Below are 13,667 nucleotides of genomic sequence, written 5' to 3'. Positions count from 1 at the left end.
TGTCCGAATTTCGTCAACATCCCTTGTGAGGGCATCCACATCTGGCATACTTGGCAAATGATCAAGGTAGGGAATATGCCTTGAATGAAACGGCAAGTGGGACTCATACACTCTTGGTCTAACGGGAGGTAGAGCATGTTCCCTCATCAAATCAGGTTCGGCATTCTCTTCCTCCTTGTCATCACCCTCGTCAGGGAAGGGTGTGTCATCTTTAGACTCATCGGCATTGTTGTCATAATCACTATTCTCCTCCTGACTCTACGCATCTACCAGATCCCGAGTAAATACATCATCTTCAGGCAATTGAGTAAGGACGGGACCATCAAGTTGCTCGTTTTCACTGCACAACCAAAGAAATAATGAGTTACTAAAATTTGTCAAAACAATACATATAACTTTATATATTCACTTACAAATCATAATGATTTGATATCACATGATGCACATTATCTTGTTGATGCTGACTTCCGGATGGACTACCATGATCCAACACACCAAAACTAGGCATATTCCAACTGGCCATTAGTTCATAACTTGTAGAATTCATATCTGGTCGGTAACCCCGTGGAATATATGAGTGTTAATACAAATATAATGCACAAAAATATACATCGTAACATAAAGGAAAATTGAAGTTTACCACTCGGCTTGTGGATTATGTATACTAGGGGAGAAATTATTTCTCACTTCTCATTTGCCCGTGGAGATAAGATTAGATCCTGCCAAACTCTTTCAGTTGGAACCTGTTCGGCTAAAACTGCTCCAAAATAACCACCTGATGATTGCAGGATTTTCCTACTTTGCGCAACCTCATTATTGCGAACGTCTTCAACCTTGACGTACATTTTCAACAGTTTTATCATAATAAATTCCCGATATTTATCAGAAGTACTCAAAAATCTCTCAGAGTTTCATCGTCTTCGATGCTAAACTCAGCACAACAAGCAATCCCTTGCAGAGTCACAGAATACAGATACCTTCCGATTATTTTAAGATTCATCGAAGGTTTGCTCATACCCATTTTTTTTTATATAACAACGACATAATTGTATCGTACTCCTTTGTAAGTGGCAACTTAACATGAGACTGTGGAGATAAATTATAGCTTACTGAGTTATTCGTCACCACAATCTCATCCCCCCCCCCAAATATAATGAAACCCTAATTCTTCGCTCTTCAGACATTATGACAAAATGCAAAACAGCTTAACAAAGAAAAATTTCAGAAGACTTGAAAATGTTCACGAATGAATTTTTACAAAATCTTTCACCTCTTTAAATAAGGCAAAAACCAGTTCGGGGTTCAATTATTTGAGGTATAGCGTCTTAGCTTAAAACGTTGTACCCAGTTGAATTATTGTTATGTCAGTTAAGCACAGAAGAATGATTTGTGGGCCCACATAATAAGTATAGCGTCTTAGTAACGAATGCTATATATATAGCATCTTTTTAAAAGACGCTATACTTAACTGGCCAAACGGCTGTTAAGGTATCGCGTCTTTAAAAAGACGCTATATATATTATTGTCACTATATTTTTTTTTCCACATATTTTGTTCTTTGAGCCCAAAAAGAACCATATTTTGGCTCTGGACACCTCAAACAAAATAGGAGAAAAAGAGTGATCGAGAGAAAATCAACAAAACAAAATTAAACCAAAAAAAATAAACTTAATAAAATAATACATTGTGACAAAATAAATAAAATTACTTGATTTGATGTAAATATCAAACACAAGAAATAAGCGGTTGGATAATATTTGGTTTAAGTTTGAGGAAATAAAAAGGTACTTAAATTTGAAGCTGAAAAAACCAGTATATGTTTGGAAACAAATTTAATTGGAAATGATTTTAAGTTTTGTGAATGGGAATTATTATTTCACTTGAAATGATTGGCAAATAAATTTTCATATTTCATCAATATTTCAAATTTGAAGTGGCTAAACTTTGACTTGCAAATGATGACTTTAATTTAGTCATGGCCAATAAACAAAAAAGAGGTAAACCTAGTTATGGTTTTATTTCAAGTTGAATTGGTCTTATGGGGCGTCTATTTGATAAAATAGTAAAGTATTCCAAAGTAAAACTAATTGACATTCGAATTTCTTTTGGCATAATGGTACTCTCTATTGCTCGTTTCCGCAGTTTCTAAGGAGACTGAATCCGAAAATGCTTTCAATGGTTATTTTTTTGCATTTAAATTAGTTTCAATTTGGTGATTAGATTGAAATATAAGCACAAAACACACGACTATCAATTTTAACTGTGATTTATGTAGGTCGATTGAGATTATATGAATGGGGAAGTGCACGGTTACCCACTAATAACACATGTATTTACTTTTAAGCCACTGTTTAAAATGTTTTTAGTCTTTAGCCACTGGTTTAATAAACTTTACTTGCCCGGACGAAAACACCCTTCTGCTCATAAAGTTCAGGACCAAGTGTCCTTAACTTTTGAACTTGTAACTCTAAGTTGAGGACTTCAGGACTACATGTCCTAAACTTTTGAACTTGGAACTCGAAGTTCAGGACCACATGTCCTTAATTTCTGTGCTTGTAACTCTAAGTTAAGGACTATTTGTCCTTAACTTTTGAGCTTGTTAGTCTAAGTTCAGGACCAAATGTCCTTAACCTTTGAACTTGTAACTGTAAGTTCAGGACCAAGTGTCCTTAACTTTTGAGCTTGTTAGTCTAAGTCCAGGACTTATTGTCCTTAACTTTTGAGCTTGTTAATCTTAGTTCAAGACCTATTATCCTTAACTTTGGGGCTTCTTAGCCTAAGTTCAAAACCTATTGTCCTTAACTTATGAGTTTGTTAGTCTAAGTTCAGGACCAAATGTCCTTAACCTTTGAACTTGTAACTGTAAGTTCAGGACCAAGTGTCCTTAACTTTTGAGCTTGTTAGTCTAAGTCCAGGACTTATTGTCCTTAACTTTTGAGCTTGTTAATCTTAGTTCAGGACCTATTATTCTTAACTTTTGGGCTTCTTAGCCTAAGTTCAAAACCTATTGTCCTTAACTTTTGAGCTTGTTAGTCTAAGTTCAGGACATTAGGACCTATTGTCCTTAACTTTTGAACTTGTAACTGTATTCAGGACCTATTGTCCTTAACTTTTGAGTTTGTTAGTCTAAGTTCAGGACTAAGTGTCCTTAACTTTTGAACTTGTAACTCTAAGTTCAGAACCAAGTGTCCTTTACTTTTGAACTTGGAACTCGAAGTTCAAGACCAAGTGTCCTTAACATTTGAACTTGTAATGTAAGTTCAGAATCCATAACGTAACAGAAAATCAAAAATACATCACAGAAATCACAAACCGAAATACATCTACCACCATAATTGCATACGATCAAAGATCACGGCTAGTTTAATTAGTAACAAAACTAGCACGTTAATCTTCGAACAATCATAGTGCTTATTCATGAGTTTCTCAAATTAAGTTTATATATATAACATATAGTAACATTCTTAGCATGGCCTAGTACATAAACAACGGCGGTGGAGTCCATGGCAGTAGTCACCGGAAAATCCTTCCGTCTTACAGACGGCGGCACAGTTCTTCTCCCTAACACATGAAAGAGATAGAAGAAAGGGTAACACGGTCTTTTCATATGAATTTTAATAGACTAGTGGCTACTATTGCTAAGCAATAAAAATGCTGGATAAAAAGTAAATATCACTTTAAAAATGGCAACCCCACACAATTTTTACTATATGAATTGATTATGCATAGCCCATGATCAACACATGCATTAAATGAATTTAGAACACTAAGGAGACTTATCAGTTGAAAAAGTGAAAAATTGACTTGAATTCTCCTTAGTTGATTTTATAACCCAAAAGAGTTGTGTTTTATCACTTTATGCTGAACATTATTAAGAACTAGCAAATCTTAACTTAAGGTCAGATGAGATGATGCCATCAACTTTGACTTCTTGGATATAAAATTAAATATTCTATCAGCAATTTTAGATATTTGTCCTAATATTCTTTTTCATGAAGAACAAAAAAATTCCACTTTATAACGGACCATGTCTTCTCATTTTTGAGCTATTCCATCTGTAACGATAAGACAGGACTTTGTATCCGCCTATTTCCACAAAGAACAGCCATCCCATCCCTCGTTAGCCACCTCTCACCCACTAAGTCTAAAACCAGAGACTATATCCCGAAGCTCTTGAGTTTTCCTGCTGCATGATGTGCAGTGCACAATATTAAATTTATATTAATTTCAATCAATTTGCAATAGCTGAAAATGATTTTAAGAAAAAGGAAAAAAGAGAGAGGAAGTTGCTTTACCTAACAATTTCAAACTTTTGTTCTCTTTGTCTAAGCTGAGGTATATTAGTAAATGTATGCGGCATTCTATTCAATTATTCTAAAGCCATTTCTCCCGCTCTAAGCAAACAGAAAAAACAAGAGGAAGAAACTAGAGATAAAGAATATTGACTGCTTAATGGTCAAGTGCAATAAAGTGTTTTTATTTTCAATTCACCCTATCAACAGTCAAGAGTCTAATTACCCCATCAGGAAGATAAGAATTAGAGAATTTTCAGCAAATTCAGGCAGAGTGCTAATACTTGGTAAATTACATTTACATCCCAGCTTTCCTTTTTCTACAGAATCCCTCTGAATGAGACAGCTACAGTTTTTTTTTTAAATTTAAGTTTTATCTACTAAAAATGTGCAGATATTTACAGAGACTCTTATTCGATTGTCCCACCATGTGATATCCCCTCGCTTGGTTTAATATAATTGTTCCACCATGTGATATTTTGCTATCTTTTCTTTGGTGCAGTCATCTAGTCTAGTATTACCAAGAAATAAGTGCCAGGTAGGACTCATTAAAGAAATAAGTGCTCCGTACCAAGATTTTTTACTATTCCCAAGACTCGCTGAAACCTCTAATTAAGATTAAATCAATCCTCTGCAATTTACTGTCTAATATCTTGACTGTATAAACAATTTTCATAAAACTTAAACTCAAAGCAAAGCTAACCGACCAAACTAAAGATTGGTTTATTATGCTAATCTTTGTTACTACCACGTCATAGGGTGCAAGCAAATTCACACATTTTGACTTTTTGATAAAGATATTTACCGTCCAAAAGGTGATATGTTGTGGAGGAGGAAATAAAATGGCGGCAACAGGAGAGTGGAAAAGGCCTTTGGAGACCAACACTGGGCCACTTGCCTCATGAAAATGAGCCCACTAACTAAATAAAAGAGGCAAATCCTACTCTTATCCAACTTGTAAGATTAAAACGTGGAACTCCTCACACCAAGGATTACCCTCCGAAACTCAAGTCGTGAGGGATACTTCATACCGCAGAATTAGACTAATCATTCCGCTAATCTTTCTTCTAGAAAACCAATTCCCCATAGAGGTTTAGACACATCATTTCCCCAATATGATTAATGGCGTGGACGGATGTAAATTGAAGCTTTGGGCAGACCAAGTTAAGCAGGCTAAACCTACCACGAATTACATATTCTGCAAGTTAAATAGTAGTATCTTTTAATACTATATCTGCATCTCCACACAAGACAAGTGTAAACATACTAACTTTGAACTTATGGACACGAAATTGATGCAACAATGACATTTCACATCCATTAACTTCATTTTTTTTTTGTGTGTGTGTGTTGGGTGTGGGTGGGGTTGAGGGGGACAGCAGTATGGGGGATAGCTTGTGCGATAAAAGATGGGAAGAGATGGTTTTTCCTCTACCACGGGCCTATATAATTATTTGATGCTTCCCAAGAGTTTGAATTCGCTTGGTTTAGCTTCAAACTCAATGGATGAAGGGTCCGCTAGCTCTACCGTTCTCCATTTACTTGGTGCAACAGGATTCAAACTCATGTTGTGCGCGTCATACTACGTCTGCAAATCTGCCATTCTAAATACCTGTTTGGAGCAACAAGAATGTTTTATATAAACAATGCAGAGTACCCAGAATATACCAAATTCAAACAGATCATGATAACATGCAATACATATCAATATATAAAGCAGGAAAATGGGTTTGCAAATTAAACCAAGAGGGTGAGGCTGCAAATTGGATTGCATAACACTCAGCATTAGTAAAGAAAGCACAGTACTGACATGTCCAATTGTTTTTAACAATTATCAAACTGAAACAATTGTCTCTAATCTATTTCTTTCCCCACCAAACCCCCCCGCGAAAAACGATAAAAGACAAGTCATCTTAGCAGTTATTTGCAGCAAAACACAAAGAAATAGCCCAAGACTCGGGACAAGATCGAGTATATCTTTGATAACAGAAGAGCAGACCACTGGCCCGAAGCAGTTACCTTTGTTTTATTTTAGTAGAACGCAGCAATGCAGCTATCATATTTCTGGGGCTGAGCTGCACCTCATGGAGTCTCCACAGAAGAGGCCAACCCAGCAATTAAAATAATCAGGTATAGCTGGTTCTGCTAAATTACATAAACAGCAGAAAAACATTACATATTTCAGAAAATATTTTCTAAAGAAAAATTCTTTTCTCTGGACCCTCTAAGGGATTAAACCATGTCCGGTGCTCTTCATAGTTGCACCTACAGGATTAAAAGGCCCAGCTTAATAATCATGTAAGCATGCTGAGAAATAGAATTTACCTTCTATAAAGACAATGTCAAGCTACATTTTCCCATTACTCTCCATGGAAGAAAGTGTCCATCAGAGCAACGAGATGGGCAAGTAAATACTTTCCTTCATACAAGGCGAAAAGCACCATAAAAGTAACACCCAACTTCCTGAAATGAACAAACAAGAGAAAAATGAGAATGAAAAGCTCCTGTCAATTGAACAGCAATACAACTACCAAATAACCACAGCAATGATTTGATCACAAAGCACCTGGCTTTCAGGATGGAAACAGAAAAACCCTCCCATAGAATGTAGTATTATAAAGATACACTTCAACTTTGTTTTACTTCACAACATCATTCCAAAGGATATTAGAAAATGAACAAACCTGAGAGACAGTAAGAATGCTCAAGTCCCAGGAACATGACATTTCATTTTTCCTCCGTTAAAAACAAAAGGAAGACAGAGAAGTTACTTTTGACCACAGAAACAAGAATTGCAAAAGAAAAAAAAAAGAACCATTCAATCACTTAATGACACAATAATGTCGATTGAGAAGAATCAATAAAATAATCAATATCTAAATGTTACTCCATGTTACACAAATTACAAATTACAGTGGCAGAAGAATTAATCAAGAATTACAAGCGTGGGACTTTAACCCATAAGGGAACTACAACTTGCATTGAGTTGCCATGTTGCTGCTCAACTTTCAAATCTGCCCGGCAATGGCTGCCAATACAGTAACTCCCAAGTAGCTTGCGTGTGATGATTTCATGCAAAGGATCTTTCCGTACCTCACATTTGATATCAATAATGTTTATTCTGTTTGTTGTCCCTTTTAAGCTGAACCTTCAACTTCTTACTACCTAATTGGCAACCATTCATCATATTGATTGCAGTTTGTGCGGCTGCTGGACAGTCATAACTTACAAATCCTGCAGAATGAAGTTCAGTAGTAAGCTAAATAGCGAGAACACTAATTTTGATTGAAAGTAACCTAGCATCTCAAGGTCCCTACCAAAACATTTGCTAACACCAGTAGCTTTGTCAACAAAAACCTTGGCACTCAAGACCCTACCAAATGGCTGAAACGAATTTGCAAGATCTTGATCACCAAATTCTTGAGGAATATGATAAATAAATAGATTAGCACCAGGTGGACCTGTAAGCAAAAAAATTACATTTTAATAAATGCAGTTTCATTTCCACATATTCAACTATCACTGGCAAGTAATGTATAAGCAATTCAAGTGACATCTCTACCACTCAATCACATAAAGTGGTACAAACGACAAATTTAAAAACTTGTGCAATGTTTAATTCGAGTTCCTCTCTATATATCCAGAATCTCCATATGCTGCTCCTCTCATAAGGTTGGTTATGTTTGAAGTTTGTCAATGAAATCTTATATCGACATGCTGGAAGACTATCAGGCGAGGGAAATACTCCCTCCGATTCATTTTATGCGCGGTGTTTGGCTAGCACGGAGTTTATGAAAGAAACATAGATCGTTGAAACGTGTGGTATTAAACATGCGATGACATTTATGTGGTTATAAAAGCATGTTATTAAAGGTAAGTGGGAAGTTTAAAGTTAAATGCTTCCAAACAGAGAAATGTATCAATTCTTTTTGGAACTAACTAAAACGGAAAGATTGTTACTTTAAAATGGAACAGAGGGAGCAGAAAAAGGAAAGAAAACTGTATTAGATGTCATTGGACAGAGATCAAATGCATTCATGGGATCCTATATAAATTAAGTAAAATCAAAGATAATAGATTCTACTATCATCAATACCAGTCATAGAAAGGCCCAAAAAGAAAACTTGGTGTCATATATACATGACTGATTTCTTCTACTACTATTTACTATTAGGTTCTTTCCTTGCAATATATGTACTAAATCACCAACCAGCCCTCTGCTAATTATCAATGATGTGGAACAAGTTCCACAAGATAATTAATCAAAAGATAGCCAAGCAGCCACATTTCAGCAGAATGCCCTAACAGCCCCTAGGTTAGGGACTGTACCTGATAAGCTAGAGAATTTCTAGAGCTAAAAGCATCGCAAAGTAAAGGTTCAACAACCTTCAACTTGACCCCCTGTACTTGAATTGACACTTGAAGATGCTGCAGAATGACTGTTTGCAGTACTAGGGGGCATCGAGCCGGGAGAACCACTTGGTGGTCTGGTATTCATAACGCCTCCAGCATATGGCATGGGATACTGAAGCCTTGGAACAGCTGGGTAAGCGGATCCAACATAACTTCCAGGTGACATGGCATAATTTCTTGGGCTAATACCAGGAGAAAGATCAGGTGCACCTCCACGTAGAGCACTTGCTTGGTTTATTGGTGAAACTATATTCTGAAACGCTGGCTGATTCTGCACTGATGGTAGGCGATACTGCATGAGCCCATATGCCCCAGGAGTCTGCAAAGTGAGCATATTAACTTGCATTGACCTTTAAATTGATTAGCAAAACCAGAATGACAAAGAAAAGTAATAGATGATGGAATTAAGGCAAAGGATCATGACAATTCACATCAAGAAATGTAATAAATGATGGAACTGAGGAAGCCAATCCACATCATATTCATAGCACAATAACAAGACATTAAGCTTGATAACCAAATACTGGTCAATACAACTCAACCAACCTGATAACCGTAGCCATTGTATGGTGGCATGTAACCCATTGGTAAAGCTCCAAACAAAGAGGGATGTTGTCTAGAGTCGGAAGCATTAGAAGCCTGAGATAGAGCTTTCTGAGCCCTCCTGGCTTGCCTTTCCTTTTCTGTATCTGCCCATTTGACTACCAAAGGGACAGTGGAACCCTGGAAAAAAAGAGTGTGACTAATTTGATGACAACATCTCCAGCAATTGGAAGTCATGAATTAGTTAAAAGGATTCAGTTAAGATGCAGAAATCCTCATAATGAAAAGATAGCTAATCTACTTAAACAGCTTTGGCACCCTTTTCCAGACAAGCTAAATTCTCATAGTAAAGTTATTGGCAAATTGTAACAGAAATGGTGACTTATCCAGGTCATCACTTGCTCTCAACTCCAATAAACTTCTAATCAACTATTCATCTTCCAGGGACAGACTACAGACAAGAGTACAACAACAACAACAACAACAACAACAACAACAACCACCACCCAGTGAAATCCCACAAGTGGGGAAAGACAAGAGCGTATATGCAAATCAAATGGCATAGCAGTAACAAGCCCTCTCGACAAACTGATGCGAATTATGGTTTCCCTAAATGAATGAGCTCTCTGAAGGAATCAAGTTTCAATATCATAACATGAATATTCAAGTTTTCTTTAGCAGTAACTAACTCGTTCAATTAAATGAATTATTAGAATAAACAGTTAGCATCTCATTAATTCAGTCAAGAGCCTCAAGGCATAACAACCCCACACATGACTGCCACGTCGAAATGGCCTAGAAAGAAATCAACAGATAATGTCTTTGAATTCCTCTGAACAGCAAATGGCAGCAAATAGGCCATTCTGCTGGCCTGCAACAACAGGGCAATAAATAAGCCATTCACATAAACAGATCACATGCTGACTGACAAATGACCCCAATCTAAAGCCAAACATATGCTGCTTTCATGATGACAGATGCTATTCCTGCAAGGAATACTTCCAAAACTACTGCAAAGACAACAGGACAAATGCACAAAAAGGGTACTCCATCCTGAATGCTTAACAAATTATACAGCCCCAAAGAAAAGACTATCACCAGATCAACTGCTTAAGGGACACCCACACTAAAATCACTGCAACTTATAAACTCCTATTCATTTTATGCACAAACATTATACATATGGCCACTATGCAAACTTAAAAATCAATTTCAAGAACTTCATTTAAGCAGTCCAAATACTAGGAGATTGATGCAAACCTCCATTTTATGCTTTCCATTGAGAGCCTCTATTGCTGCAACTGCTTGCTCTTTTTTCTCGTACTTCAGAAAAGCACATCCTTCAAGAAAGAAGATATTTTCTGGAGATGAACTATTTTCTCCCTCAGAAAACCATTAAACTTAAGAGAGATAGTACCAGGTATACCTTTACTAGTTTGCTGAGAACCTCTGAGAATCTGCAAATCTTTAACGACTCCATATTGAGAGAACAAGGCAGATACTTCAGGATCAGAAACATTCTTTGGAAGCATACCAACAAAAAGCTTGTGCTCTGGATTTCAGGTTAAGGAAAAGAATTAAAGAAAAGAAGAAAAATAAAACATGAGAGAAAATAGTCTAGTTAGTATCACAAAAACAAAAAGATTGACAATAGCAGGAGTAGATCTTAAGAAAAGAAAAGGACAGGGAACTATGAAAAGAACTCAGAACAACTATGATAACAAGAGAATTTAAATTATAGTACACCTAGTCTTTCCAACTCGCCATCAGCATACTTCACTTGCAACGGACTAGAAGCCTGAATTGGAAACAGAGAACAACACGACTCATTAACAAGAAATACAAACAAACATGTGATGCTGATATAAAAGAACTGCAGACATAGATAAACTTAATAAGCTTAGCGTGTACTGGTATCTACTCTCAGTCCAAATATCAGCATGGAAAATTAATCACTTCACTACAATATGCAATAGATCAAATGCTAAGTTAGAAGATAAATGAAGTTAAGGCATGCATACAGTTTAATAGTCAGGTTACTGTAGGAAACCATAAGGATCCAAAGGATATTAGAAAAAACCTGGTTTCTTGACCAATCTATGATGCCAAACGCCTCTAATATCTCTGCTACTCCTCTTGGACTCTTAAGGGTAACTCTATGGTATCCCCGTGATCTCTACTACTTTATTCTTCTTTTTTTTCTTTTGGGATAAGTTCACTGCTATTTCAGTCAACCAACTATGACATTTAGTAAGAAATAGATTACTCTAGACAGGACTGCCAGTATTTATTGTTTCTCTTTTTTGAAAGTCTTCTTATTCACCTAGAAGAAAATCAGAAAGGAATAGAGAACTAATGAAAAGCATAAGACCCATATAGGATCAATATATCCAGCCTTAAGTCTTTTTTTTACTTGCACAATGCACGGGTGCTGCAGTGTCCGCCCAACACCCCAGCTGGCGTGCAACTTTCTCCATACGCTTCTTAGTTCTCTCCTGATATGATTTGCTAAAAGTTCTTATAGCTGCCACTGTACTCTCAGTAGTCGCCAGCTTGATTCTCAAGTGCCCTACTTATGACTTAAACTATAATGAAGATTTCCCCTCTACGGATTTTGCCTTTCTGCTTGTACAAACATATTGAGTAAGTTTCTTTAGTCAGTTAAGACTGATCACTCATCGTCCATTCTAGTTTCCACTATTTGGAAATATCAAATGAAGTGAAGTGAAGCTTGAACCCGGAATTCAAGTCTTTGATAATGCCCACTCACAAGTCACAACTGGGAAAGCCTTTAGCCTCAAAAAGCAATCTGCTTTCCTACATTCTACATGTTGAAAGTCAAAACACATAGAAGATGCCATTAACATTCCTCTGAAATATAGTCAACCAATTGAATTTCATAGCCATTATCAACCTCAAAACTATCAAATCAACAATTACAGGTCAGATATATATATTTATTTTGGACCATTTCTCGATTACAGGTCAGATATAATAACATTTTACGTCTCCCTATATTTATATAAAAGACTTAAACAAGCACAAAACCAAGAGGTCACGGTTCAAGCCCTGGAAACAGCCTCTTACATAAATGCAGGGGAAGGTTGCGTACAATAAACCCTTGTGGTGCGGCCCTTCCCCGGACCCGCACATAGCGGGAGCTTAGTGCATCGGGCTGCCCTTTTAAGCAGAAAACCAGCAGGCTTAAAAATCTGAGTATATAAAATTAAAATATATTCGAAAAAATGAGGTAATTAATTATCAAGATCATAGAATTACAGAACAGTGATGAGATTCCACAGCATTACAATTTACAAGTAACATAAATCTTCTTAATTAACTACGGAAGGTCATTAATTATAAATTACAGTGAATTAATGAACAACGCCAAGATTCCATGGCATTACAAGCAACACGAAACTTCTTTAACTAATTAGGTAAGGTAATTAATTAACAAAACTAATGAATACAAGTAATGCAAAAATCTTCTTCAATTAATAAAGTAGAAACGCAATGTATGTACTAATTAATGAGGAAATAGAAGAACATGGAAGAAAACTGACTCCTGGAAGCGTCTTCTTATTGTGACATGCATTGACAGCCTTATCCGCTTCTTCTCTCGACGGACAGATCACGAAACAACAACCTGAAAACAGCAAGTTAGGATTTTGAGAAATGTTAAACACGAATCTAGAGAGTACGAATCCTAAAAGGAAGAGTGAAAAACAAAAGCAATGTTGCTGCAATTGCACAATTGCGATCCAAAAATTGGGCGGAGAAGTAGAGGTAGAGGAGAGAACCTCGGGAAGCACGCGTCGTCTTGTCTTTGATGATGTTGACTTCGTCAACGGTAGCAAACTCTTGAAACATTGCGAGGAGTTGTGCTTCTGTCATGTGTTTCGGTACTTGACCTACGAACAACTTCACGCTCTCCTCGCTCTCCTGCTTCCGTTCCTCCTGCGACTCCGCCATTACTGCCACCACACTCTCTCTCTCTCTCTCACACACACACAAGAGAACTGTCTTTCTCTCTCTAAAAAGTCTTCGACAACTGTGTCGATCTCTCTCTTTCACTTTCTCTCTCTGTTAAACTTTTTAATTTCTGACTATTTTTCTTCTTCTCCGCCGGGTCTTCGCTGATTTCGGGCAATTAGGGAATTTCTAGATGGCAAAATTAGATCTCCACCATTTTTAAATTCATATTCTCGAGCTTTCCTTAATACCCTTGGTTTCTCTTGTTTATTACAAGATTGCCACTGAACTTTTTCAATTTCTTCGCTGTTTGGGGGGGGAATTACGAAGATTTGACATGGCAATAAGGAAATTAGGGAATTTCTAATAGATGGCAAAGATGGATAATCAACATCTCTTATTTGTTTTTTTAAGATCAAGACATCTGAATCTGAATATACATCTGAA

General features: G+C 36.7%; 1 protein-coding gene across 1 annotated transcript; it reads right to left on the bottom strand.

Annotated features, from left to right (window-relative positions):
- Nucleotides 1-7,135: 7,135 nt before the first annotated feature.
- Nucleotides 7,136-13,411, bottom strand: LOC104215764 (RNA-binding protein BRN1). The gene is made up of 9 exons (XM_009765653.2): nt 13,049-13,411; nt 12,812-12,894; nt 10,995-11,046; nt 10,675-10,800; nt 10,509-10,588; nt 9,252-9,428; nt 8,679-9,024; nt 7,610-7,753; nt 7,136-7,526 (listed from the first exon to the last, which is right to left on the bottom strand). Exons 1-9 carry the CDS (start codon nt 13,218-13,220, stop codon nt 7,399-7,401), a joined length of 1,308 nt encoding a protein of 435 aa, XP_009763955.1. The 5' UTR covers nt 13,221-13,411; the 3' UTR covers nt 7,136-7,398.
- Nucleotides 13,412-13,667: the final 256 nt, after the last annotated feature.

The sequence above is a fragment of the Nicotiana sylvestris genome, chromosome 9, assembly GCF_000393655.2.
Source record: "Nicotiana sylvestris chromosome 9, ASM39365v2, whole genome shotgun sequence".
Lineage (NCBI taxonomy): Eukaryota > Viridiplantae > Streptophyta > Magnoliopsida > Solanales > Solanaceae > Nicotiana > Nicotiana sylvestris.
The sequence above is the reverse complement of the archived record's forward strand: the minus strand, read 5'-3'. Positions and strand labels throughout refer to the sequence as shown.

Excerpts from the sequence above, each read along its gene's own strand:
- LOC104215764 (XM_009765653.2), bottom strand. The coding sequence starts at position 13,220 with ATGGCGGAGTCGCAGGAGGAACGGAAGCAGGAGAGCGAGGAGAGCGTG. Across the intron at positions 10,589-10,674 it reads TTCTCAGCAAACTAGTAAAG|GATGTGCTTTTCTGAAGTAC; the intron begins GTATACCTGGTA and ends TCTTTCTTGAAG. Across the intron at positions 7,527-7,609 it reads TGGTGTTAGCAAATGTTTTG|GATTTGTAAGTTATGACTGT; the intron begins GTAGGGACCTTG and ends TTCATTCTGCAG.